The 16846-nt window shown below is 41.7% G+C and overlaps 2 protein-coding genes across 4 annotated transcripts; both read right to left on the reverse strand.

Annotated features, from left to right (window-relative positions):
* Positions 1-341: 341 nt before the first annotated feature.
* LOC102235461 (zinc finger FYVE domain-containing protein 9-like) lies at positions 342-10118 on the reverse strand. Of its 2 annotated transcripts, XM_005795645.2 has the most exons (16): positions 9948-10117; positions 7318-8096; positions 7109-7208; positions 6817-7019; positions 5929-6040; positions 5280-5402; positions 4989-5144; positions 4658-4882; positions 4489-4571; positions 4248-4352; positions 4012-4162; positions 3528-3608; positions 3116-3278; positions 2836-2941; positions 2574-2753; positions 342-996 (listed from the first exon to the last, which is right to left on the reverse strand). In XM_005795645.2, the coding sequence occupies exons 1-16, from the start codon at positions 10009-10011 to the stop codon at positions 835-837; spliced, it is 2793 nt and encodes a 930-aa protein (XP_005795702.1). In that variant the 5' UTR covers positions 10012-10117; the 3' UTR covers positions 342-834. The 2 variants fall into 2 exon arrangements, with proteins under 2 accessions (XP_005795702.1, XP_023195744.1); XM_023339976.1 differs by lacking the exons at positions 342-996; positions 2574-2753 and having other exon boundaries at positions 2849-2941; positions 3116-3261; positions 9948-10118.
* A 278-nt stretch (positions 10119-10396) lies between these two features.
* On the reverse strand, positions 10397-15227 carry LOC102234847 (transcription factor BTF3 homolog 4). Of its 2 annotated transcripts, none has more exons than XM_005795643.2 (6): positions 15151-15227; positions 14779-14840; positions 13656-13769; positions 13361-13562; positions 12503-12562; positions 10397-10714 (listed from the first exon to the last, which is right to left on the reverse strand). In XM_005795643.2, exons 2-6 carry the CDS (start codon positions 14830-14832, stop codon positions 10668-10670), a joined length of 477 nt encoding a protein of 158 aa, XP_005795700.1. In that variant the 5' UTR covers positions 14833-14840; positions 15151-15227; the 3' UTR covers positions 10397-10667. The 2 variants fall into 2 exon arrangements, with proteins under 2 accessions (XP_005795700.1, XP_005795699.1); XM_005795642.2 differs by lacking the exon at positions 15151-15227 and adding an exon at positions 15031-15137.
* Positions 15228-16846: the final 1619 nt, after the last annotated feature.

The raw sequence follows: 16846 nt of genomic DNA on the forward strand, positions 1-16846 counted from the left end.
CTGACATTAAATAAAACTAAAATCTGCAGACGTTTGTGTGACAAATCCTCCACTTTTTCAGAAGCTTTCTGAAAGTTTGTTTTTTTTTGTCTTAGAAATGCCTTTCAGACCTTCACCTCTGGAAATCTGAACTATTAAACTTTTCAATCTGGAAATACCTTTCTGAGCTTTTCAAAAGGCAAATGCTTACATTTCGCATAACATGTGACATTAACTAGTTTTTTTATGTATATTTAACTTTAGGTTATCAAACAATAAGAACATTTCCATCTAAAATTCACTTTCTTGTATAAAGTTAGTGGTTTGGCCAAAATGTAAGATATGAAAGGAGCTGCAAACAGTCAACGTTCCAGGTTTATTTTCAAGCAGACGTTACTCTTTGTGAATAGTTCATTAAAACCCAAGCAGTAAGAAAACATTCTTTAAGCATTCATTCAGTGTGTGTAAAATGGCTACATATCTTCTACATTAAATTTCTTATAGTCATTATTTTAAGGTCATGGGGGTTAAATTCAGCTCCCACTTTGAATGTCTTCTCCATAAGAAGGCCTAGCATAGACATAAAGGCAAAATCATAAGCAAATGAGGTCCAACTACAGTGCAGCAACTGCACTTTGTTCCAATGGTCCATCATGCAGATTTTTTGTAAGCGGGTGGAGCTAGATGAAGCTAAGAGTCAGACCACTTCACTCTTGTGAAGAATAGCTGAAATGCCTGCTGGCTCTGGATGTGATCCAGGTTGGGTCTTTTGGTGGAAATTAATGTTCATGATGGAGAGCGAGATGGAGCTGTGGTCTGAGTTAGAAGATTAATTATTAGGAGTGCAGGCGTGCTTTAGGTGATGTCCTCCAGGATGTAAAAGATGAGCTCCATCACTAAAGGCTGTTCGCCCCTCTTGTGGCCCCTGCTGTGGATGACTGGGATCAACACGCTATCCAGGGCATTGAGGTACTGGGCTGGGAGAGGCTGCCCATTGCTCCCAGCCACAAATCCCACCTGGAATTATAAAACAAGCTGCTGATTAATTTTAGTGCAGTCACATAAAGGAGATTGTGCAAGAAACCTGGCGATTAGCAATATGTGAGTGAAAGGTTGCATGCTTTCCCCCTTCAACTCAACCCAAGGTGAAAATAAATGTACCTGAAGCATTTGTATACATTTATATTGATCTAAGATGATCAAAGTTAGTAGAAACTTTTAATTATTTATCCACTACTTCTTGCTTCCCTAAATGTGGTGCAATAAAGAGGCTTTTAGCTTCTGGGCTCCTAACTGGTAGAGGATCTATATTTATCTAACCATCTCAGAGTGAGCAGGATAGAGAAAATGTGGCACAAATATCTAAAAAAAAAAACTACAGCAGGGTTACAGCTTGGTCACAATGAACATTTTATGTCATCTATATGCCAAAAAACGTAAACATGTGGCGATTATTCATATTTGCTACTGACAGCATATGTGGGATTAGCAGACTCCTGCCTTGACATGCCTCCTTTTAAACACCGCAGTAGATGTAAATGAGCCTTGCACGCGTGTTTCTCCTGACTGCACAGTAAAAAATCATGACATCTCGCGGGAAGAAAAGAAAATTGGATGCAAGTTGAAGACTCAAAGACTAAGGCGTAAAAATACAGACTCGGCAGCTTTTAATATTCCGTGTGCAAAATCAGACATGCCTTAATGATTACATTATTGGCACACGCTATTATTGAAAATGTGTGTCGAAGCAACTGTAAGACTGTGAGATTTTAAACTTTATCGATGTGTTCATTCAAAAAGGGCTGTAAGCAGAGATATTCAAGGGTTTGAAATAATGCCCTTGAATTGTAGGTTAGTCAACCGGAAGCCACTATCATTTACAAGAAATTATGCTCACAAGCTGATGTCTTCATGGCTGCCTTCCTAATTCATATGAAACCTGGTGTTATGTAATGCTGCCTGCCGGCATGTTTCTTTTAAAAATACCAGGAGGAATTTTTGAGAGTGAAACACAAGTTCTCTGAAATACAATGTGTTAAATAAAAAACATTCAACATGATATCAATCTAGAAGGTATAGCCAAATCAACACAGAATTGGTTCATCAGACAGACAATCACAGTTCATTTATGGATATTTCAAACACCAGCTGTCAGTCCTAGAGAAAACCTGTGGGGTTAGCAAAATAAAAGAGAGTAAGACAGGATTCTGACATTATAGAAAAGAGGACTGGTTGTGAAACGTTACTGAAGATTATGTTTACTATTACTATTTAATGGCAGCAGGGACACCAACAGCAATTTGGAAATTTTCCTAATAAACATTCTTAAATTGGTTTGGAAATTAAAAATTAAGGGTTAGTATTTTTTATTATTATTTTTAATTGTGAGGTTATGTCACTGCAACAAAATTTGGATTTACTTGAGGGGTTTTTAAAACTCTTTACCAGGTGTGCCAGCATATTTGTCCACATCTGTATTAAGCTACAGATTTTAACAGAAAAACAGATGTCAGAACATAAAAATCTTCTAAGGTTAACAGTGGGCAACAACATCAGAGGCATTTTCCATAGCACCACACTCATTAGTTTCTGACCTCATGAGAGTCAAAAGTGACCCGCAGCCCCAGTTTAGCCATGCCGTCCTCCTTCAGCAGCTTCAGGTGTGGACACAGGGCCAGGCAAAATGCCCGGGCGATGCGCTCTGTAAGTCGGCTCTGTTCGGCGGAGTCGGTCACTCCTCTCTTGGGATTGTGTCCTCTCACCAGGAAGAACACCTGGACAGCAGAGGGTTTTATACATGCAAAAGAGACTTTATGGTTCAGATAGAACGCACACATGTTGTGTTTTAATGTGTACTTCTGTCCAGCGGATGATCTTCCCATTTTCTTTGTGTTCTGACTTCTGGAACATCTTTGTACTGCTGATGGACTCCATGGATTTCCCATCGATGGGACTTATGACCCTGCGGAGCAAAACGATTTCTTAAGCCAGAACATATAGGAACTATTTATCTGGACATTGAAGTCCTGGATTGTTGATACAAATAATGAAACATCTTAATTAGTTTTTCGACTCTATTTTGACTTGTATTGTTCTGTAGAACTGAGCTCAGCTTCAAACAGGTGGAAGCACCAACCCCCTATTCACAGTGCACTTCTCCTCCACCCACTGTAAACAGACAAGCTCCCGGCTCTCTGGTTGGTCGAGCCGCCCGCATGTGACGGTGTAGTCTTTCATCTCCCGGAGCGACCGGCGGATCTCCACCATGGTCTCCACGGTGACCTGCACCATAAGCCCATCTAAGGAGAAGGGGACAGCAATACAAGAAAAACACACAAACAGACACGAGTGGGGACACGCTGCCACACATGCATCAACAGGCAGCAACACACTCCTGACAGCCTGTTAAGTTGTTCACACACAAAACACACACAAAGAGCATCATATTCTGAATAACCCTAGTTTAAAGGTAAGATGTTGGATTAGAAATGTCCTGTGAGCAGGTCAAATGTTTTGTGCTTCCCTTCTTATATCACTAGATATCGTACCCTCTACGATGCTGGACTTGGCCAGGCAACCTGCCGAGGCTTTCAGGGCGCTGCTGAATATAAAAAAGCACGATCCAGTAACTAGAGAGAGAAAAAGACAGAAACAAAGAAAAGAGCAAATGTTTAAGTCATGCAACAATCAAACATTTTGTGCCCTCTGGTGTTACAGATCTGAAACTGCAGCCACATTTCTTTAAAAGTAAAATACTGACTTTAAGCTTCTGTGTTAAGGTGTTTTTAAAATGTGAATGTATGAAAAAAGAACTAATGTTACAGAGTGTATAACTTTAGTACTGCAACAACAAAAAAGAGAATAATCAATCATTCTGTTCTGATTTCAACAACACTAATAATTCCTATAGCAGTTATACATCATTAATTGGGTTAGACATTTAGGGTAAAAACTATTTAAAACCAGTAAAATCCTTTTACAAAGTCCATACTGTCTTGATAATGTTACTTTGGTTTCTCAATGATCTGTTACTTTTGCGAGGCTGGTTGTGGATGCTGATAGCTTGGGTTTGGTACTGGCCGTCGTCGGTTTGCACACAGATGAGGTGGGAATCTGCTGTCTCATTGAAGGATGCCCCTATTGCCAGCACATGTTCATTGGACTTGTTTATGGCCTTCATTAACTGAGAAAAGGGAACAGAAAAAGCCCACAATAACAATCAAGGCACAGATATGTATACATTTTCTTTTGAGGCTCAGTCTTTATACCTCATTATACCCGGTAGTCGGTATGTTTATGAGAGTCTTCTGAGCCTCTAGATCCACAGTGAGCCCCGGTACTAATGGTAGGCTGTAGCGGTAATTCCTAAAGTCCTGAAAAACAGGAAGTATAAAGAGGTCAGTGTCTGCGATGGGAAGTTTGGCAGAAGTTATGACACCAAACTTCCCCCTGATGCTGGTAAATCCGGTGTTGTAAGAAGTGAAAGCCGTTGCAACATGCTATACTCACGACTAACAGTCTCATTATGGTGTGACCTATTTCCCCAAAGAGGGGCTTCCTGAACCGCACGCTGTACAGAGGACAGGGATAAACTGGACAAACAGAAATAAACGTGAATGACTCAGGGGGAAACTTGACACATTACAGCTGGAAGATGTCACAGAGTGGCATTGCTCACATCTATACTCTGCCCCAAGTCTCAGCATGAGGCGCAGGGGAAAGGCTTTAGCCCACGGCACCTCTGCTCTGTGGACCAGCAGGCCAAAGAGGTAGGGCTGATTGGGCAGAGGTAGACCTTGAAGCGACTGAAGTGTGGAGCAAACGTACATGAAGCCTGCATGATCCTCGCTGCCTAAGAATCGGCTGCCAAACAGGAAGAGTGACAGGTGCTTTACAACCTTCCCTGCAGAAACAAAGAACTGAAGGTCAGCCGAGTCATTATGACAAGGCATATACCTTGAGGGGAAAGCCATGTTCGCTATTCAGAATGACTGGCCTAATCGTCCTACCAGTCACGGTGTCCCTGTAAAGTTGGAGGAAGTGACTGAAAATGTCTTTGGGGAAACTTTTCTCCTCAGGCAGACACTGAAGGAGCACCACCACCTCCACCTGGCCCACAGCATGCATCCCCTTCGTCGTCACACACCAGCACTTCCTGTTGACATCTATCACACATTTAAGGTAACATCTTTAAGTTTTAGGATTATCGCTTCTAAGGCAGATGAGGAACTTCATATAGGCAAATTGCATTTTATTGTGGGGTTCAAAATGGAGAAAGAAAAAGGAAAACAAATACATACAGTTGACAAGTTTGACCATAGCAAGTAGGTTTGCATTGAGGACAAACACCAGTGGCTTTGGCCGGCCGCTTTCCAGCTCCTGAATGAGCAGCATCTCAGAGGGCTTCTCCTCCACGGTGTAATCTGAATGGGGGAAAAAAGTCACATGACTGTAATCTCATCCCCTGCAAACCAATAACCCTAAATTCTTCCTAATTTATTTTATTCCCCTGATCAGTTCATTATCATTTTGAAGAATGATAATGTAATTACATTTATTAACAGAAAAAAAATTGATAGAAAGGGGTTAATGCACACCTGACAGGGTAAAAATGTCCCCGCTACCCAAAGTATTTGTTAGTATGACACATTGATGTCAGCAGAAGGTAATTTGAAAATTAAATTACAAGCACATCCTGTCAGATCCGCTTAAAAGTTTCACGATGTTCTGCAGCTGCTGACTTAACTTTTCTACTTTTTCTGTTCTTACTTTCTTAATATTCTCTTTGTTAGCAAGACGGACATCCAGCTGAACATTGAGCTCCACGTTTGCTGCTATTCTCCCTGCTTTGCATAGAGCTCGTATTTTATTTCCTCTGTTTGCTCTCACTGCAGGGCGCAGTAATAAAAGAAGCAGAGGCAGAAGAAAAAAGAGCTGCTCAAACTTCACCTCCTTTGACTCCAGTAGAGGTGAGGATGGGCGGGAGGCCGTCTAAGGGGATGAGGTTGGCAGAGCTGCTCACTAAGGCTGTGGGGCCCCAGCCATGAGGACCACATGCCTCCTAAAGTCACATTAAAAAAGATGAGCAATCTATGAAGTATTTACACCGTAAAAGAAACTACAGGTAGGCACAGTGCCATGCAAAGGTACTCGAACCTTTGCATGGCAAAGCTTTTTGTCATGCAAAATCAGCTTTTTCCGATTTTCTAATTTTATAACAATAGACTTATGTTTTTCTTAACCACACCAAGTAGTGTGTATTTGTGAAGAAGAAGGATAATGGTGAATGCTTTTATATTTTTTTCATAATGGAAAATATAAAATATCACATGTGTTTGTACTGAGCCCCTTTAACGTTGATAGCCCTAAATAAAATACATAGCTAAATAAAAAATAAAGTTGTCTGATCTAGTGTCAGTAAAAATACAGCTATTTTGTTGGAGAATATTACTGAACAAACAGTGTTATGAAGCCTAAAAGTCACTCTAGTTGAGATAAAACCGTTGAGAAGTTTAGGGAAAGGTTAGGTTGTCAAAATAAACTATTATGATTTCAACATTTTACAGAGCAGTGATCAAACTATTCAACAAAATGAGGAGCCTGGCACTAATCAGGAAAGAAGCAAATAGGCCATTGCTAGCTGTGGAGGAGTCGCAGAAATCCACTGCTCAGGTGGGAGGAAGGTTTTAAAAAGTAAAATCATTTCACAACTGTGTACTCATTTAAGTCGGTGTATGACACCAGATCCCAGTGAAATACGTTGACGTTTGTGTTCGCAACATTAGATTCTTTTAGACTGGTGTGTATCTGGGCATGTTTTTCATCTTTTAAACCTACATTAATTGATGTCCTGTGTGGTTTTAAGGTTCTCCTGATCTGTGGTGAACCAGCAGGACTTCTAGCAGGCTCGCCCAAGTCCCGCCTCATCAGGGGTGAGAAAGTAAGTCCTCTCACGGGTGTGGCTGGAGCAGACTCAGACTGCTGGCCAGTGAGGATTTCATCTGCAAACCACACCCTCCTTTTCCCTCTCGGAGGAGTCCCTGTAGGAGAAGACAAAACACTTTGGTAGTGCATTTCCTTGTCTTTTTTTTATGCACGTAGTAAACAACTACATTGGTATTTTACTTACTCTTGACGAGGGCCGAATGGCAGGACACACAAACCCTTCCTTCCTTGCCATCCAGATGTGTTAGTCTAAACTTCATATTGGAGCAGAGTGCGCAAAACACCTGCCAACATGCACACATTCGTTTCACACGTCACTAACTGTGTTTCACTTCACGCTTCATTATCACAAAGGAAATGTTGAACTTTTGAGTAAAATCAAACTGCCCTCACCTTGCCACAGGCACGGCAGTGGTGCCTCCTCTTGGTAAATGTAAACTTTGTCCCACACTTCATGCAGACCTGAGCTTCAGCATCAGGAACCCACACCGGAGCCACCTCCCCCAGGACGTCACCCTGATCCTCAGGCAGAACTCCAGAGGGGCTCATCTGGGAGTCATTATCAGGATCCGTTGGAGGATCAGCATTCTTCCCCTTTGCTTCGTCCTTACCGGCTCCCTGGGTCTTGCCTCCACATGTCTCGGCTCCTCCTTTAGATTTGACCTTACTGAACTCCCGAGTCCTAATGCACGGATTCTCGTGTGAAGAAGCGAAAGATGCTGCAGCTTCATCTAAGCTGGAAAAATGCTCTGCCTGCTCCAACCCACTTTCCTCCCTTTCCTTCTCCTCAATCACAGACTCCTCTTTGGACGGGAGAACTTGAGACTGAACGCCTTCCACCTGATCCCCCTCTTCCGGCCAGGCGGCCTCGGCGGGGCTCAAAACCAGGGTGCTAGAAGGGTCATCATCACCCCATGTGGAGATGGTGGTCACAGTGCAGCTGCCTTCCTCCAGCTGGGACTGTGATGCTGCTTTGGTTGGACGCTCCAGTGGTTTTTGCCCACATTGCCTTCTGATTGTCTCATCTGAGGAGGCTTTGGAGGGAGACTGTGGTCGGAGTTGACTGGAGCTCAGTCCAGGCTTGGTCATGTCACCATCTTTGAGGACCAGTAGGCAAGGTCTGTTCAGCCACTGCTGCTTGGAGTCCTGTAGAGATGGGTTGTCTCCTTCATCTGCTCAGACAAAAGTGGGGACAGGCATGTCTTTGTCTCTGACTGTTTGTACTGTGTGTAAGTATGCATACTCTTTGAACCTTTCCACGTTTTTATCACATTGCAACACCAACTTTAGTGTATTTTCTTTGTTGATCTATGTGGTAGATCAACAAAATGTAGTGAAATATTGTGGAGAAAATTGTTGCACAAAACATTGTTTAAATTATTTCTAAATGAAAATCTGAATATCGTGTAGCAATCTCTGCCAATAAAGCTGATTCTCACCACATAGGTTCTAGGGGTATGCTGAAATTCAGGAAAACAAGATGGGCAGCATAGCAGTGTTCTCAAAGTGAAGTCCAACTTGGTCTTGGTCTTACTAGAAGCAGATATCTTGCAATGTTACTTTAATATTTTCAGATGATGTTCTTTCCATATGTTATTTTCTAAGCAAAATACTTAAACATACCGCCATCCCAGTGCTTCACTGTTGGCTCAATTTTTTCAGGCTTGCGAGTTTTCTCTCAAATGCATGGCTATAACTCGAAATTAGTTTCTTTGTTCCTTGACACATTTACAAAATAAGCCTGGCTTTGTTATGTTGATTTTGGACTAAAGGTCTCGTCTTCTCCAGGTAGCATTTCATCCCATGCCGGAGCAAGTCTTGTTTCACTGGAAGTAATGGAACTCTCTTACTTGATTCAGCCAACATCGTCATCATTTACTTTTCTTTTGGTGAGGTTAGGACGCACACATTTTGCACTAAAAAAAACATCCAGCTCTGAGATACAAAACATTTGCCATTCCAAAACGGCATGATAACTGTTTCCACATAATTGTTTGAACAAATGAAAGAAGCAGGGCATCTTTAGGCATCTGGAAACTCTACCCGTGGCTGAATAAGACTTGTGGAGTCACAATTCCCTTCTTGATATCTTGTCTGGTTTGTTTTGGTTTTCCCACTGTGTCATACAAGTAAGTTATAGTGTCTGAGTTGATTTGGAAAAAAAAAAGACTTGCTTCTACTTAACTCAACCTACCAAAGTCATGACATCATCATCATCATCTAGGCTCTCCCAAATGTTTGAAGGCTGACATTGAAGTAAAAAAACAAATAAAAAATTGAGGGGAAAAAAAGGCTGTGCTTTTATACAACGCATGTAAATATCTGGTTTTATCTGTATATGCAAACCAGTGATACAAGCTCCTCCTTCTCTCTACCCTGATTCATTAATTTTTGTAACCTTCTGCAGCCGCAACCAATCACCGATTCGATTTCTAATGGCTCGTTGAACTGCAAATATCGGCGCATGAGAGGAAGTCAAGCAGACTACAGCTCTAGTCAACCCATAGGATTAACAAAATGTTTGGCGAAATACTTGCAAGTAGATTTCTGTTTGATGATGGAGCTCGTCCGTTTCAGCTACAGGCTAATTAAATGACTAATCCAGCGGTTCAAACTGCATTGCAGCTTTAATGAAAGGGAAACGGGCCCGGTGGTGTCGCTCCTGCTGCAGACAGAGAAGCATCCGTGTAAAAAAAAAAAAAAAAAACTGAAAGCGGCCGCAGCATCTCGCTTCTCGCGCGCTCTATTTATCGGGACAGTGACGCATTCGGCACACACGTGCGAAAGAGCTTTCATCCTGCCACGCGGTAATCGAGACCCGGCCGGCCGGCGGCAATGCGACATCCTCTTGGTTACATCACATCCAGCCGGACAGGTCATGGGTGCGGACACAAACACGCATGTTTGAAACGATGCGGTCAAGGAGCTCGGCCAATGCTGTGTCAGCGTTCTTTATCATCACCCTGCGACGCAGCATCAGAGAAACTGCTTAAATGTATGCGTGCATGCCCGCGGCCCCTTACCCTCTGTTACTTCTCCTAGAAGGCTTTCATTCTCATCATCCCGGGCAGAGAAGAACTTCAGCATCTTATTCTGTTACATCTGAGTGCAGGGGAAGCAGCCGTGGCCTACCCAAAAGCAGAGAATGAGATGATTCCTCCTCCTGTCTTACAGCCCCCCCCCCTCGCTCTCATAGAGATCTTTCCCCCTCCCCGGTGTCTCTCTGCAGCTCTTTGAAGAAATCCAAGAGGTGTGCAGAAACGTCCCTCCCCAGTCTGCTGTCCACACAGCCCGCAGGACAGCGTGCGAGCCAAGATAACAGTGCATAGATGCCAACCTTGTGCACAATCTGTCAGGCTGTTTCAGCAAGTCAGCATAAGCACACAAAAGCGCAAAACCTCTGAGGAAAAAGAGGTTAATAACGTCTCAGCATTCACCACATAGCACTATGTAAAAATAAAAATAAAATAAATAAATGTTTGTCACATTTATTTTGCCATAAACAAACATAACTGTTTTAAGACCTTCTGTGTATAACCTGTAATCTTCACGATGATTAACAATAAGGTGGTGAGATTTAAGCCAGGTTTTCCACACGCCAGCCTGACTCGGTGGGCCACTGTAAAGTAGAAAAGTCTCTGGGATTGTTGGTGATATGTGAAATGCCTGGGCGACATAAACGCAGAGAGACGTTTCTGCTTCTTCTCGGTCCAGCCCAGTCCACGAGGTCATCAGCATCTGCGCTAGTTTGCCTCGTCCTTTGAAGCTTCATCGAAGTTCTCCACCAGATCTGCGACACGGGAGCAGATACCCTGTTATTTATGCAGCTTCGATGCTTTGCAGTGGCATTCATACCATTTCAACATGTTCGCATTTTTTCCACAAACTTCCAAGTGCTGTATTGATATTTCAAAGATACGGAGGAGGACACAAGAAGAAAAGCAGACAGAGGAGGACAGAACAAAGGGAGGATCGCGAGGAGGAAAACAAAAATGAGATCACTAAGGACGAAGTAAAAAACAGATGAAGGAGCAGAGAAGAAATAAAGAGGGGACATTTTTCAAAAATGTCAGAATGTTAATGTCAGATGTAAGCTTAATTCACAGCTTACTGACATTTTATATTTGTTTCTAAAAATCAAAAACAAATTTTATTTGTATAGCACATTTCAGCAGCAAGGCATTCAAAGTGCTTTATATCAGATCAAACACAGAAACACAATGCAACATAGAATCAACAATCAAAACACGACATTAAGTCAAGTTTCATCATTAAATTTGTAATTGATTACGTTTCACATACAATCCTAAACAGGTGGGTTTTTAGTCGAGATTTAAAGGGAGTCAGTGTTTCAGCTGTTTAACAGTTTTCTGGAAGTTTGTTCCAAATTTGTGGTGCATAGATGCTGAAAGCTGCTTCTCCTCGTTTGGTTCTGGTTCTGGGGATGCAGAGCAGACCAGAACCGGAAGACCCGAGAGGTCTAGAGGCACATCCTGTTGTCTGAACACGAACAGAATCTGCCAGGAGTTTGTTGAATCCAGCGACACCCGAGGAAGTACATCTAGTTCTTTCATTTAGAGAAGTGGTGCTTATCTTCTGTGAGGCGGAAATGGTTTTAGCGTGGCTGACAGACACTGTAGTTTTTCACAGACGGACAGATAAGCTCACATATGGTAGATAAATTGTATGGATGGCTAAAACATTTTATGTATTTCTAAGCCAACAGCTGCAATTTATCACCTAAAAGTATAGGCGCTGTGCATTTATGAGTGGGTGCAAATAAATTCTGCTGGATGCAATCATAAAAGTGGACCTTCCACCTAGTGCAATTGTTGACATTGCTGGTTAAACAGAAAAACCTGTTCATGGGTGGACTAATACAGAACAATGCTATAGCTTCTATTATTAATTTTAATAACATTATTTAAACATGCTGAGGACTCAACCATACAAGGCAAAGGAGCAGGAACGAGAGAGCATGTGCTGGAGTTACAACTAGTTTCAAGAGGTTTTCTGCGACCCAGCATGGTTTATGGTAAACTGCCAACAAGGACTTAATGATCTTTATGGCCTTCTATTCTATGAAGATCAGATTTGTGGAATTACAATTAGTTGTTCTTTCACTTAAGCTGTAGGCCTCTGCAGCTCCGCCCGATTTGCTACTGGTTTTAGGGTACTTCTGTAAGTAATGATCTCCTTGCCAGGCCTTTCAGTTTAGGTCGATGGACACGTCCGAGTAGGTCTGGAGTTGTGCCGTACTCTTTCCATTCTCAGACGATAGATTAAACAGGTCTCAGTGAGGCGATCAAAGCTTGGGACATTGCTATATAACCCAACTCGGCATCAACTTTCTCCCCGAGCTGCCCGCTGTGATCCTCGGTCTTCATGACTCTGTTTGTTCTCTAATATTCTCTAACAAACCTCAGAGGTCACAACAGAACACTTGGATTGTACTGAGATTAAATTACACAATGTTGGCACTGTGCACTGGAGTTACTCTATTAGATTTAGCAAGCGGGACTGAATTTTCGTTGCTTACAGAGTCTCTAAACAACTGTGACATTTACAAAGAACATACCTGGAACCTCATCATCCTCTTCCTCAATGTCTTCTGGCTTTGGAGGTTTGCCATCGAGAGCTGAGAGAGAATAAAAATCCAAAACATAAACCAATTATGTTTTCATAATTTAAAACTAACATTTCCCTTGTGGTAAATCAAATACCAGAAAGGTTTATTTCAAGAACCTGTTGTTACTGAGTCTCTAAATGTTTAAATAAAAGATGTAATGATTTCATACCATTTAATGATATCTAATTGCCATTGATGCATATATATATATATATATATACACATATATATATGTATATATATATATAGCTCATCATGTTGTGTACAAAACAGAGTGGAGATCTTAGTTTCAGAACAAAATGTAATTATTATGAACATGAGAACAATCTTAATGACTGGATGCATATCAGCGGCATCAAAGATTTGTTCAAAAATAGTGATTCCAGTAATAAAGATAAGGCTTGATGTGCTACACTCTTGATAATGAAGAAATAACTTCTTACTTTTCAGTCTGTCACTATATATTTATAACTCATCTAGTAACTTGCTGAGGTGGATCACTTTTTCCAATAAACAGACGAGTCCATAGCAAGTTATGTATTCATTAGATGAAATTGGACAAAGATCCCCTAAACGGCTGCACTCACCATCTCGTCTCTATTGAGACGGAGATTCTTTCAAAGGTTTTGGATAAAATGATCCCTCCCAGAATTAGATGATCAAGCAATCTAATCTGGTAACACATTTGTGCCACTTTATTCTTCTTCTCAGGATGACAAAATATCCACGAGTCAACATTTTAGGCAGCTACTTATTTCTCCACACCAACAGCTACAGACACAAATCTTTCGCTCGACCTGCACCCACCTTGCCGGGGGAAGTGTTCAGCCAGCTTCCGCAGGCTGCTGAGGCTGTCCCCTCCCAGCTGACTGAGGATGCTGGGAAGCATCTCTGTCAGCTGCTTGGTCTCAGCGTGGCCTGTGATGGCGAACGTGTTGGCGGACAGAGACGCCTGGACCTTCGGGTTGTTAAAGTGGATCACAGTCCCGTCGTCCTTGATCATGTTCACCTGGAGCGGAGAAAGAATGATCTCTAAACATGTTTGGCGTGCTGCGAAGTAAGGGAAGCTGCCCGGGTTATTATGAAATGTAAAAGTTTGTACCTCCTCGATCCCAGCTATGTTGTTGACAACTAACTTCTTCAGTGAACTCTGGAGCTTTTTGTCATCTGCCGTTGCGGTTCTGTGCACCACCTTCTTCTTCCTGCGCGCTGAGCCCTGAAACCAAAACACAAAAAAGCTCTTCAACGATAAAGCCACTTGCAAAAGTGTAAACATATATATGAAGTTGTGGTATTTGGGGCTGAATATGGTTTGAATACTGCAACAGTTATTGTTTTGCATGACAAAGCAAAACCTGATTTTACTTCATTAATCTGAGTCTAAAACCTTTAATATTTTTTTATATGGTTAATCTGTTTGGTGCATTGATTTAGGCAAAAAAACAACAAACCTCAATTTCAGAGACAGTAATGTGATTGACTGCTCTAATCAGCGATGCAGCCAAGAGACCCAGGGGAGCTGGAGAGATTCATAGCTAAAGTTGGAGAATCTGTTGTTGGAAACACCATAAGCTGTGTAATCTACCAGTCTGGGTGTTGTAGAAAATTAAAAGAAGGAAGTCACAGTGGAATGAAAGCCGCAAGAAGTTGCATTGCAGTGTGAACAAGTTTGCAAAGGGACTTGAAGTCAATAAGGTGGATATTCTGGAGTGGCCCAGTTGAAGTCCACGCCTTGATTCCCAAGAGAATTTGTGACTTGAAAGGGGGATGTTCACAACCTATCCCCACGACCTGACAGCGCTTCAACAGTTTAGGATCCAGACTGAGACCCATCCACACAGAGTCCAGGCTGTGATTGCAACCAAAAGTGCATCTATCAATTATTGACACGAATCGAATAGGGTGAATATTTATGTCCTTATTGTGTTTTATTTGATTCTCATGATTTTGTAGGAATTAGTTTTACTTTAACATTCAAGAGAGGGAAGGGGTATATTTAATTTAGTTTGTGTCAAAAAAAAAAAGCTAAACTTTGTTTATTGTGATTGATTTGTAAAAACAATAAAAGAGCAAAGCATTCAAGAGAGTGAATACTTTTATAGGCACTGTATTTCTGCATCTTGACAGTCTGAACCATTCTTTCTTTCTTAGTTCTCAGTGCTTTTTTGTAACACGTTTTTAAGATATCATCGTTACCAAAGACCAGTCTGAATTGGACAGCTCACCTTTCCTCCTATCCGCACCTGGGCTTGAAGCTTTGCCAGTTTCTCTTGATTCATGCTGTCACCTGCCAGGAAACCACACAATGACATTAGCAGCATAAAAAAAAAAAAACTACCGACATGGTAGCTGCTTTGATTAGCTTCAACCTTAGCTCTGCCTTTAAGGAACACCGTGTAGAAATAAAGCAGATCTATAAAAAGCGCACACATGCTGTAAACTGGAAGCCAGATGCGATCAGATGTGAATTTATCAACCTGCGTGTCCAACAGCTGCACACATGAACCCATAACAAACAGCACAGCCGTCCTCTCCTGCGTCCAGAAAACAACAACCTCACAGTCCGTTCACACAAACAAGCTGCGATCTGAACAAACCTGCAGAAATCTCCCCAGATGTTTGCAGCAGAGAAGCATACAGCGGCGTCTTCTGTTCTTCTTCGACCAGTAATAGAGACCTGAGATCGGGATTATGCTGACACCCACTGGACGTTTAGCACATTACAAAAACAAAGCGATTGCATTTTGATTCGTAAAACACCTGAATTTTACACTGGAGTTTTGTTTTAATGACACTGTATACTCCTAATGAGGCCAAATATAAATAAGAAATTAAATAGTATGCCTCTTACCGATGTTGCGTTTAACATTTTTATTCAACTTTGCTAATTTGTGTGGGAGAGCTTCATTTCATGTTTCATTTTTTACTTTCTGATCCTATCTTGATGTATGTTTTAATGATGCACAATAATTGTCAGAGTTTTGCAAATAGTTAACTCATGGATAAGTGAGATAACTTACTTATTCATGAGATAATAAGTAAGTTATTATCTCATAACTTACTTATTATCCAGCTTGTTTCCAGCCTGGAAACAAGGTGAGGTGGACCATGCTGTTCTTTGAGAAACATGTTTCAGCTAGTTCAGAGAGACCACTCTACTCCTTATCCTTACGCTTCTGTTTTATGACCGACCCCCACCCCGCTTTCAATAAAACCAGGCTTCTGCAGGGGGACAAGTTGGAGGTGTCCTGAGGCACCACTGAGACTCTCCCCTTTGCAAAGGCTGAAGTGATACTGCTGTGGTTCTTAATATGTACAGGTTAAAATACCCAACAATAATTACTTCTACCACTAGTTCTACCCTACCATTCAAACTCAATTTTTCATTTTGTCACATGACAGCCACACATTTCTTAGTATTGTTTTTTATTATTATTATTTTAATTTGATAAAATAATGCAAAGTAATGTCATATTTTTATATATTGAAACTTCACTAGCAAGGACCATGCCACAAAGATACAAGTTTAAAGATTCATTGATGGAGGGATGAAGGGATGAGGGGAGGAGCAGATGAAAGGATGAGGGATGTAGGAATGAGGGATGAAGGGATGAAGGGACATAGGGATAAAAGGATGTAATGATGAGGGATGAAGGGATAAAGGGATGAAGGGATGTAGAGATTTAGGGATGAAGAGATGTAGGGATGAAGGGATGAAGGAATGAAGGGATAAAGGGATGAAGGGATGTAGAGATGTAGGGATGAAGAGATGTAGGGATGAAGGAATGAAGGGATGTAGAGATATAGGGATGAAGGGATGTAGGGATGAGGGATGAAGGGATAAAGGGATGAAGGGATGTAGAAATGTAAGGATAACGGTTTTCTTATTTTCCGAGCCTGCGTAGGACCCCCCCGCCCCCCAGACGGAACCTGTAGCAAAAGAAGCAAAGCATAGTTATGAATGAAGAGGGATGAGATTAAATAGATAGAGGGTGAGGAAGGGTGGGGTTGACGAAAATGTAACAAACTGAGATGAATGGGTGACCGAAGTATAAGTAGAATGATTAGAGGTGTGGTTTGGGCGTGGCCTTGCTCCCGAACCTAAGTTAACACATTAACTTCATTGCTGGAAAATGTGGCCTGCAGAGAGTTGCATTTTACTGTGAGATTTTTAGAGTTCATGACTAATAATTGTTTTAATTGATAGACTCTTCCACCTGAGCTGTAGATCTGTGTATATCGTCCATAGCCTTTTGGCTGCTTCTCCTCACTCAGCCTGTCAGTATAAGTGAA

This window comes from Xiphophorus maculatus, chromosome 9 (genome assembly GCF_002775205.1).
Source record: "Xiphophorus maculatus strain JP 163 A chromosome 9, X_maculatus-5.0-male, whole genome shotgun sequence".
NCBI lineage: Eukaryota > Metazoa > Chordata > Actinopteri > Cyprinodontiformes > Poeciliidae > Xiphophorus > Xiphophorus maculatus.